The sequence below is a fragment of the Galeopterus variegatus genome, unplaced genomic scaffold (assembly GCF_000696425.1).
Source record: "Galeopterus variegatus unplaced genomic scaffold, G_variegatus-3.0.2 Scaffold6163, whole genome shotgun sequence".
In the NCBI taxonomy this organism is placed as follows: Eukaryota; Metazoa; Chordata; class Mammalia; order Dermoptera; family Cynocephalidae; genus Galeopterus; species Galeopterus variegatus.
Window position 1 is genome coordinate 87,860 of NW_007732274.1, and position 11,702 is coordinate 99,561.

An 11,702-nucleotide genomic window follows, 5' to 3' on the forward strand; every position below is an offset into this window, starting at 1 on the left:
TTAATCCTCATGACAATGCTTCGAGTTAGGTATTATTTTCTCCTTTTCTCCCCCACTCCCTGTTTAAAAACAATGAAGCAGAAGCTTAGGGGAGATGAGGGAACAGTGTGAGTCCAGAACACTCAGTCTTAACTACAACTCCATTTTTACCTCTAGTTTTCTCTTTTTAAGATTCCACTGAAGGGGGGTATGAAATTATATTGTCGTGTTATTTATTCAGGGCTACAGCCTCATTTTTAGGAGTTGAGGGTCCAGGTTAGGACCCTTTTTCCTGTCTTTCTCAGTGATGCCCATGCCAGCCAATCCCCAAGATCCCTGCCCTGCTCACCACAGATTAGAGGCAAAGTGACCTTCACAGGTCAGAGAGCAGAGGAGCAGAAACTAATGAGGTTTGTGATATAAAATGAGATTCTGCACCATGTAAGCTGCAGAAACTGTAAGAATAAGGCCCTGTCACATGTTTGTGTCTCCAGGAATTATAGTAATCACACTATGGCATCAGCACAGTGGCAGGTCCATGGCACTGTTTGCTAGGAAGGAGGTGGCATTGCTTACTGGTAAGCAAGCCTTTCTCAGGTCAATGATCTTAGTGCTTTGGCACCATGCTTCTCCCTCCTGGGGTGAATGGTCGCAAAGTCTGGGAGCCTTTCTGACATGAACAGGAGCTTGTACATGTTTCTCAGATGAATGCTAGAATATTCTGAACTAGTTACTCAATTTACTCCCCTCCGTCCCTCATCCCAGTTTGCTTCCTGCTCATTTTCTGTGCTGTGTGAGGGAGATCTCATCTCCTCTGCCCATTCTTATCCATTCTCTTCCCTTAGATCTGAATAAAGAATCTGAGGCAGAGAAAGAAACATAGAGCCCTGAATAAAATAAGGGTTTTTGACAGTTACTGTATAGCAGCAGTAGATTTAATTAGCTACATTTCATCAAAACAGAGACAGATTTTCATGACAGTATATTCTCCTTTGCCATGCAAGCAGATGACCCAGTTTTTTTCCTCTAAAATTTTGATCAGTTCTGTATATTAGTCTCAAGTTAGAATAGCCAGTCCAGCACCTGTGGTTGCTGTTTGCATGGTATATAATTTTCCATCCTTATACTATCAACCTGTTTATATCTTTGAATTTAAAATGTATCTTCTGTGTAGTCAGCATATACAACACATAATTAGATCTTATTTTAGGTTACTTTTTAATCCAGTTTGACAGTCCCTGCCTTTTGATCAGATTGTTAAATTCATTCACTTTTAATGTTCTTATGAATGTGATTGAATTTATGTCTGCCATTTTACTTTTTGTTTTCTGTCTCATGTCCTTTTGTTCTTCTAGTCTTTTATGGCTTTATTTTGCATTAAGTGAATATTTTCTAGTATAACATTTCAATTTCTTTAATGATTTTTCTCAATATTTTTAATATTTTCTTAGTGAAAATAAATAATATTTATTTTCTTATCTTTCTGATAAGATATGACCTAAGACTTTAGGTCATATCTTATCAGAATCTACTTCAGATTTATACTCTTAATTCTAGTAAGATATAGAAATATTCCTTTTACAGAATTCTTTTTTGTCCTACTCTTTTTTTGCCATTATTTATACACATTGTGTTTATATGTTAAAAACCCAACATATATTGTTATAATTATTACTTTATATGTGTATGTCTCTTGAAGAAATTGAAAGAATAAAGGAGAACAAGTATACATTTTTATTCGTAGAGTTCATTTGTAACCTTTTCTTCATGTGGATTTGAGTTACCGTCTGGTGTAATTTCCTTGCCCCAATATAACGTTGCCCATACCTACCTCCTTTGTGCTGTTATTGTCAAATATATTACATTTCTATATGTTATAGACCAAACAATACAATTATATACATATTATTTTAGTCAGTTGATTTTTAATCAGTTAAGAGAAGAAAGGAGGAAAAAAAATCAATTATACTGTCTTTTTAAATTACCTACATAATTACTTTTATCAGTGGTCTTTGTTTCTTTGTGTGGATTCAAATTACTGTCTGGAGTCATTTTCTTTCAGCCTGAACAACTTCAGTATTTCCTGTAAGGTAGGTCTGCTAACAATAAATTTTGTCATTTTTTGTTTATCTAGGAATGTCTTTATTTCTTCCTCATTTTTGGATGATAGTTTTGCTGGATATAAGATTCGTAGTTGACAGGTTTTTTTCCTTTTCAGCACTTTGAATATATCATCCTACTGCCTTCTGGACCATTATTTCTGCTGACAAGTCAGCTGTTAATCTTATTGAGATCCACTTGTGCATGGTGGGTCTTTTTTTTTCTCTTGCTATTTTCAAGATTTTTTTCTTTGTCTTTGACTTTCAGCATTTTGCTATCATGTATCTGGGTATAGATCTCTTGTCTTTATCCTACTTGAGGTTTGTTGATTTTCTTGGATAGTAGATTAATGTTTTTCATGAAATTTGGGAAATTATTGGTCATTTTCTCTTTGAATATTTTCTCTGATCTTTTCTTTCTCCTTTTGGTACAAGCATTACATGTAATTGTACGTAATGGGGTGTGCCATATTTCTCTGAGGCTCTGTTCATTTTTCTGTATTCTTTTTTCTCTCCGTTCTTCAGATTACATAATTTCTATCAATGTATCTTCGAGTTCACTCGTTCTTCTGCCAGCTCAAACCTACTGTCCAGCACAATGGTGAATTTTTCATTTTGGTTCTTTACTTTTCAACTCCAGAATTTCCACCTTGTTTGTTTTTATAATTTTCATCTTGATGAAACATTGTTGTCATAGCTTTCTTTAATTCTTTTAAGAATGATTCCCTTTAGTTCTTTGAATGTCTTAGCCTCGTAAGTCTAATATCTGGGCCCTCTCAAACAGTTTCTGTTGTCTGATTTTTTCCTTTGTATGGATCACACTTTGTTTCTTTGCATGTGTCATAATATTCTGTTAACAACTGGATGTTTTAGATAATATGTCATAGCAATTCTGGATACTCATCCTCCTAAAACCCTCCACATTCCTCCTCCCTCACTAGCTTCTTGATTGTTTATTTGCTTAGTGACTTAGCAAGACTACTTCAGTGAAGTCTGTTCCCCTGCAGGGTGCCACTGATATTGCTCCTCAGAGGGCACAGCCTTTGGCTATATGTGACATTCTTATTTTTCTTTTTTCAAATTATGCAATTCTTCCAAATGGCTCTCTTTGACTGCCTCTTTGCCTGACCTCTGTTAAGTTTCTGGCTGATCTGTCTCTACTGTTATTTCACCCAGCCTCCACTAATTTGTAGTTGTTTACTCTATTGCTTTTGACCCTGGGGCATAAATTGCCCCCACAGTCTGATCTGATAAAAGTCAGGCCCTTCTGTAGGAGTAGTCCTTGGGGCTTGCTCTGACCCCAGGAGGACTCTTCTTAGCTGTCTCTTTCTCTGGTTCTCTTTTTTAAACTTTTAACTGATCTACCAAGCTGTCATCGAGCTACTAATCTCCTCTTAATTGCTCACCACCAACATTTCTTTTGTTTTTGACGGTGCCTTAGGCGTGAGCTTTTTCATGCTCCATCCAAATAAATTCTGTCCCTAGGAAGAGTTATGGAGCTCTGTGTTCTTATGGCCTATCTCTCCCTGTAGAAAGAACCTCTGGTCTATAAGAAGGGCCCTATGTAGGGTCTAGCACCTAGTCTTCTCAGCTTGCTTCTTCCAGCATAGAACCTCCACCTTGTAAGTAAGATGGGGTAAGGGTGAATAGGGCCCGGTACTCTCAGAGTGTTGTGCGTGGGGTAGAGCTTCTACCCTATGAGTAGAGGTTAGGTTGAGGAAAGGACCTCTATAATTCTAGGCCAGGAATAGAGCTTCTGCAACAGAGCTGGGGCAAGGGGATTGGAAATACTGGTGGTCTGCCCCTCCCTGGGAGAAACCATAGCCCTAGATTTGGAGCTGTGGGAAGAAGAAGCCCATCTTCTTGGTCATACCCAGCTAGGGTAGAGCTTCCATTATGCTAAGCTTCAGGGGAAGTGAGAGGAGTGGTACCAGGGAAGGGAGCAGGTCATGGGTTGTGGCTTAAATGGCACAAATCCTTCCTGTTCTTACTGAGATTTGGTAAATTTTCTTCAGAAAAATGTTTTTAATTTGTGTATGCACTCAGGATAATTTCCAGAAACTTTAAGTAGTTGATTTTTATAATCACCAGTTATGGTTGTTTCACTGGGGAGAGGGTCCCCAGATATCCTTATACTGCTATTCTATAAGTGCTTCCCTTGTGTTGCCTAAAATTGTGTGGAAATTTTTCAGGCCTATATTGCTGGCTTAGAATTTGTACATGCATTAGAGATAGTTTTTACCCCTTACTCACTGGCACAGCAATCTGGTAAGGACTATTGCATGTAGACTGACATCAGATATAGTCCATGGATGGGCGGCATTGGTGGTATAGTGGTGAGCATAGCTGCCTTCCAGATATAATCCATGGAAATATCCCAGATGCCGGGACTTCTGTTTCTGGCAGTTAGGTGGGCTAGGTTACCGGAAAAGACCCTCCCACTGGAAAAAAACTAAAATGTATAAGATAGTTTAGTAAATATTTTTAATCACGTCAATAACTAGTAAATCAGTAAGGAATACTCAGCAACCAATGTTAAGTGAAGGGAGGAACCCAAAGAAGTAAGTAGCACATTGAAGGGTGGCTTTCACCTTAAGGACATTTGGTGAACCAGATAAACTTGAGCATCAGATCTCAAAGCCTCCAAGTGCATAAGGAATACAAGAAAGTCAGAGGCCCACCTGACACATCTAATAGGAGACCATCCCCATGTAAGTCCGAAACCTAAAAAGGATAAACTTCTTAGTGTAAGGATAAACAAGAAATACTCCATCTTCTTACGAAACTACAAGGAAAACTGCCTTGTTTAGTTTTCCAAAATTTAGTGCTGAGTAGGGTTAGGGAATTTTCCTCTGAAACTTTATAACAATAAACCAGCCCTCACGTGAGTTTGAAACCCAATTTTATTTTATCTGAGTGTTCAAAAACCCTCAAGCAATAAATTTAAAGTGATTCCCAGCTTGTACTTTCCTCCAGCTCCTTGCAGACTCAAATATAAGTCATCTTTGAAAGGCCCATCTTCAATCCAGGCCTCAAAGAATTCCTAGAAATAAAGTTCCAAGATAGTTAAGCTCACAAGCAAAAATAACAAAGTACACAAGTAAACCAAGCACCAAGAGTAAGAAGAGCAGAGACAGAGTTAGACACTATATTTAGATCCACCAAGACCTCAGATATTGGAGTTAATAGCACACAACAGAAAGGAAGTACAATTAATATGTTTAAGAAATTTTAAAAGATTTGAAAAATGGAAAAAAGCAAATGATTACTAGAAATGACCAAGCATGTTTATCAAATAATTAAACTTCTAGAAATGAAAAATACAACAATCAAAATGTAAAATTGAATGGATATGTAAGTTTAACAGCATATTAGATACAGTTGAAGAGAAAATTTGATGAGCTGGAAGACAGATTTTTGGAGGTTATGCATAACTGAGAAGCTAAGATAGAAAATATGAGAGGTTACATGACATGGAATAGATCTAACATGTCTAGTTGAAGTTCCTCAGAGATTGGAGAAAAGGCAATATAAGAACAGTTAGCTAAGATAGAAAATATGAGAGGTTACATGACATGGAATGGATCTAACATGTCTAGTTGAAGTTCCTCAGAGATTGGAGAAAAGGCAATATAAGAACAGTTAATGATCAAGAACTTCCCAGAACTGATAAATGGAAATTAATCTAAATTAATTTCCCCCCCAAAAAATCTAAATGTTGTTCAGGGACCCCAGTGAATTCCAACCGGGGAAAATAAAAATAAATCCATAATTGGATGCACCATAGCAAAAAATACAGAACACCAAAGGCAGAAGATCTTTAAAACAGAAAAAAGTACTGTCAAAGGAACACAATGAGACATCTCAATACCTGACATCTCAGTAGTAACGATGGAAGCCAGAGGGCAGTAAAATGTACTGAAATAAATAAATGGTCAACCTAGACTATCCGGCAAAAATATGTCATGAACTAGGACAAAGTAGAGATGTACTTTTCACTCAAATGAAAGCGAAGAGACTTTTCCACCAATAGACCCTCTCTAAATGAAGTTTTCTTGGATATACTTCAAACTAAATGGTAGATAATCCCAGATAAAAAAAGAAAGAATAATAAGCAAAGGAAGTGGTAAATATGTGGACAAATCTAAATAAATGGAAGAGACTTTTCCACCAATAGACCCTCTCTAAATGAAGTTTTCTTGGATATACTTCAAACTAAATGGTAAATAATCCCAGATTAAAAAAAGAAAGAATAATAAGCAAAGGAAGTGGTAAATATGTGGACAAATCTAAATAAATGTTATATAAAATAATTATTATTGGAATAAAAAATAAAAACCAAGCTAAAATCAAAATATATGATGACATGAATACACCACACATGGGTTAGGAGAGGTTCTTCTGAATTAAAATATTCTAAGGTCCTTGAATTTTTCCGGCAAAAAGTAAAGATAATATTTAACTCTGATTTTTATAAGTTAAGGATGGCTGTTAAAATTTGTATGGTAGTATATAAAAAAATGGAAATATGCATTACTTCCAAAGTAGTAGAGGGGGGAAATGGAATTGAAAAGACAAACTTAAAGAAAGGCAAGAAAGGAGAGAAATAGTACTAGGACAAATAGCACAAATTCTAAATGCTGCTATTAAAAGACTATTAAATTATTAGGCCGTATTTTTTTAATCTGCCTATATATTGATTACAAGAGATATAACTAAAATATAAACAGATAAAAAAAGTAAAAAAACAGCAGAAGATATACCCTGCAGATAACAAAAAAGGCTGGTGCTTCTTTTCTAGCATCATATAAAACAGACTTTAAGGTAAAATTAGAAATGAAGAGGTGACCACAAAAGGTTTGTGCACCAGAAGATAGGATCATTTACACATTTACATGGAGAAATTGGCATTGTCATAGTGTAAGATTTTCAAATGCTTCTCTCAGTAACTGACAGACCAACCAGACCAAAAAAATGAGACTTAATGTGAATGTTCCTCATTTTAAAAATGTATCGAGGATAATATGCATAACTTTATACCAATACATGTTTGAAAACTTAAACAAAATATATAAATTCCTAAAAAGTAATAACTTAATAAAACTGATTCAAGAGGAAAAAGAAAAGTTGGATAATCCTATTTGAGAAATATAATCAGTATTTCAGAATCATACCAGGAAGAAATATGAAATCCAGATCATTTTTACTGGAAAGTTCTATCAGACATTTAAGTTACAAATAATTTTAATCTTATATAGTCCAGAGATCCATGGAACAGAAAAATAGGAATATTCTTCTAGTCATTTTATGAGGCTAACAAAAGCTTGTTAGCAAAACTAAGGAGATTACAAGAAGGAAAAATTAAAGGTCAATCTTATGCACATAGACGAAAAAATCCTAAGCAAGCTATTATCAAATAATGAAGCCAAGGAATTATTGTTAATTTTGTTATGCATAATAATGGTTTGGGGTTTTAAAAATAAGTCCATAATTTTTAGAGCTGCATACGGAAGTTTGTTGGGGGTAAGATGACATAAGGTCTGAAATTTGCTTTAAAATACATTTAGGGAGGAGGTGAGTTGGTTCTTAGAATCTGGATGTAAATTTATAAGATTTTGTTATTGCCTCTCTTGTGTATGTTCGAAAAGTTTTATAATATAAGAGGGCTAGAAACATTGACTTGGTTGTATATCCTTTTCTTTTAAAAAGAAAAAAATACATTATTAGGTATCAGAAGTTAATACTATACGTGAACAGAAATGTGACAAGGTAGGGAATTCATTTTTTAGGAATTTGATTTGGCCTTATCTATAAGGATCCCAAGCAAGGTGGATTGATATGAGGTCTCCAAAGGCTGAGCAGGCATGAAATCCAGCTGGGCAAGAACATTCCAGGAGGATGGATGAAATTCCTGACTATTCTAGATGGAAAGGAAGTTTACATACTCAGGATCTCAGAGCAAGAAATGGACCAGAAGTCAGAATTAAGTTTAACCTTTACCTCCATCACCAGGATAGAGTGAAATAATGCATATGGAAAAGGTCAGAATATTGTAAAGCTACACAAATGTAAGATACTTGAAATATTATTTACAGAAGGAATTATAAGTGCAGAAGGGATAGAGGGTGCAGGCACTTTGGAAAACAGTTGGACCATTCCTCAAAATGTTAAACATAGATTCATCATATGACCCAGCAATTCCACTCCTAGGTGTACACTCAAGAGAATTGAAAACGTATGTCTACGCAAGAACTTGTACACAAATGCTCATAGCATTATTATTCATAATAGTGCAAAAGTGGAAACAACTCAAATGTCCGCGACTGATGAATATGGATAAACAAAATATGATATCCACACATTGGAATATTATTCAGCAATTTAAAAAAATGAAGTACTGATTCAAAATACAACATGGATGAACCTTGAAAACATTTTGCTAAGTGAAAGTAGCTAATCACAAAAGGCCACATATTTTGTGATTCCTTTTGTATGAAATATCCTGACTAAGCAAGTCCATAGAGACAGAAAGCAGATTAGTAGTTGCCAGTGTTCAAGGTGATGGGAAAACAGAGTGAGTACTGATGGGGATGGGTCTATCATGGGGGTAATAAAAATGTCCTAAAATTAGATAGTGGTGATGGTTGTACAACTCTGTACTAAAACCCACTGAATTGTGTACTTTAGAGGGGTAAATTTTATGGTTTGTGAATTATATACCAATAAAGCTATCTTTAAAAAAAAAAGGAATATAGGGCATCAAGAGGGTCTGTACGAAAATGGTTTTATCTCACCTCACTTACCCCTCTCTCACCACACCACCTAGGCCTGAAGTTTTCTGTCAAACTCAGGAAGATACATGATTTTTTTTTTTTCCAAAATTGCATTGAGAAAATATCAAGTCTGAAGCAAAAACAATAAGAAGACCAAGAATTGCCGAGAACTTTTTGGCCTGGATGAGAAAGAGTCCTGGCAGACTGAGGCTCTCCTGAAGTAGGGCTAATGGAGGATCACCCAGAAGCATAGGCCTCCCATTCACAAATTTTCCCCTGCATACCAGCAATGAGCATGTCCACTGGTTGGTAAAATAGTGCTATGATTTCTTCAATCACCAAATCTAATTGTCAAAAATGCCACAAGTACAATTCCCTATGTCTTTCACACCATAAATACAAGCAAGGCTCGTGGACTTGCAACAGTTAAGAGACTCCTCAGCTCTGTCTGCTGTGACGGTGACAGATTAATTTCTGGTCCAGTAGGCCTTCACTCATCTGTGCTTTCTCTCCCCTGTTCTCTGTTTTCCTTTTGTTTTCCAGTGGCTGCTTCAACCCCCAACTCCACTGCTGGTGCAGCCATGAATTCCTTGACCTCTCTGGGGACTCTGCAAGGATTGGCTGGAGCCACTGTTGGACTGAATAATATTAATGCACTAGCAGGTACCATAAACAGTGAGTATTTGCTGCTCTGGTGGACAGCCTTCCCCCAAATTCTCCACAGAAAACGGTCAGCGAGAAATGACCCAAAAAGGATATGTAATGGGGAGAACTAACACTTGGGATGGAGGAGCACATGCTTTGATAGGCAGAAGCTCTCTGCATTCATTTTGTCTCAAAAAATCCCCGACCACTCACCACCCCCAGATTCTCTCTGACATGTAGTTTGTGTACTCATCCACAGAGTTCTGTGGTTGGCAGACATTTGCAGGTTTCAAGGAGTGTGGTTTGGTTTTGGTGTTGTTCTGCTGTCCTGCGAGGCCGTGTGTTAGAATAGAAAAGTTGATGACGGACTGGAAGTCAGCGAGCGTGAGTCCAGCTCTGCTGCCACACAGTTGTCGGAGCTCAGGCGGAACTCTGCTCCCTCTCTGGGCTTCAGTCTCCACTTGAAAATGGAAAGTTCTAGATGAGATGATTTTAAAGGTGTCTTCCATCTCTACAATCCAAAGATTTGTGACAGTTACAGAAGGGGGGAAATGAGCCTTGGAAAGAAGGAAATGAATCTGAGGGGAGAGGAGCCGCTGCTGGAAGTAATACCATCTAGGATCTTTGTTAAGCTCCCACAGGCATGGGTCACTCTATAGCAGGGACTGTCCAGGGGGCCATCATTTTACCATGGCAGGTTGAAACAGGTTTTGAGGCAGATAGCTTGCACTTGGTTCTGAAACATATGGGACTCACCAGAGAACTCTAGGTTCTATCCTATGCAGTCTACCCATTCCTGTTAGTTGAGATGTTTTGAGGCAGATAGCTTGCACTTGGTTCTGAAACATACGGGACTCACCAGAGAACTCTAGGTTCTATCCTATGCAGTCTACCCATTCCTGTTAGTTGAGATCTATGTGAGAAATAGTCCCCAGGCCAGAGGATATCATATTTCAGGCTCATGCTTGGTGTAGGCTCTTGCACTGGGGAAACTGATCCTCAGCCCACAGAGAGGACACCTAATTTCCTTGTCCTTCCATTCGGTCCTCCTGGTGGCCTGACAGTAGCCACGCCCAGCAGGCCCATGACAGCCAACACAGTTTATGATTTGGGGGCCCAGTTACCTACCATACATCCCAGCCAATCTAACACCTGTCCGTTTTAATTTTTAATAAAGGGATTGCTAATTAAACCATGATTGAATAATTGGACTGTTTTAAAGGGTTATCAGGAAGTAAACTTTTTTTTAAAGCAAAAAATACCAATAATTTTATACTTCAGAAGCTCAAAAGAAGACCTTGCAATGGATTTGGTTAAATTTAAAAAAAAAAACAAAAAAAAAACAAAAAACCTAAAACTCATCCAAATAAAGATTAACTTTTACTATAATCTTGATAAGAAAATAAATCATAAGTTTAGAAGTAGTGAATTTTCAGGTTTTTTTAAATCCTTTTATTCAGATGCCCTGGGAGAAACAAAAACTTGGACTGAGTTTTTTCTGACCACAGGGAAAAGAAAAGCATGTTCCTTCCAAATATGATGGCTCTTGATTAGCAGATAACGTGTGAAGTGGTAACCATGTGACAGCCAGAATGTTTTATTCCAGTTAAAACTGCCTCCAGCTTTTACCTTTTCCAGCAGCCACGTAGGACCCTCGTTGCCTTGCCTCGTGTTCCTGGTACAGCTCCTCTCTCTGACCTTGTCCTTCACCTAGGTTGAGGATGTGTGTTCACACACATCCCCTCATGCTGCTTCTCTTGCCCCAGGACCTAGTTCCCCTAAAACAAGGACTTTGATTTGATCGCCTGCCTGTCCTTGGTCTGCAGAGTACCAGGCCAGTGGGAATGGTTGTCCTCCTCAGCACGTGCTCATGATGCTGCGTGTGTGTCCTCTCGTCTGCTCCTGCGCATCCCCACCCTGCTCTGTTGTGCGTGGCTGGGAGTTTCCCATCATTATCGCGAGGGACTGGCAGGGACTTTGCTGAATGGCAGAGAAACCATGACTAGTTCTTATGTGGGTTCTTGTGTTACACAAATTTTGCTTCTGGCAAGGACAGCAGGTTTAAATTGCTTACTTTTTTTTAATTCTTTGTCATTGGATTAATGTAAGAATATATAGTTCATGGGAAGTTCAGAAAGAATATTTCTGGTTTCAATTAACCCCTACTGGACAGTATGACCCAGGAAAATGTTTAATTAAACCAAAA

The 11,702-nt window shown here is 37.6% G+C and overlaps 1 protein-coding gene across 5 annotated transcripts in view; it reads left to right on the plus strand.

The window, feature by feature from the left end:
• Positions 1-11,702, plus strand: part of CELF2 (CUGBP, Elav-like family member 2) — an 89,387-nt gene that overhangs the window by 54,980 nt on the left and 22,705 nt on the right. For 4 of the 5 annotated variants that reach the window (XR_551827.1, XR_551828.1, XM_008590501.1 and 1 more), the window contains one exon: positions 9,395-9,514. Coding sequence is in view for 3 of the 5 variants with exons in the window: in XM_008590501.1 (XP_008588723.1) it covers positions 9,395-9,514 (120 nt within the window). In the remaining 2 variants the exon portion in view is untranslated. Of the gene's footprint in view, positions 1-9,394; positions 9,527-11,702 lie in introns of all 5 variants that reach the window. The other variant, XM_008590500.1, reaches the window with a different exon arrangement.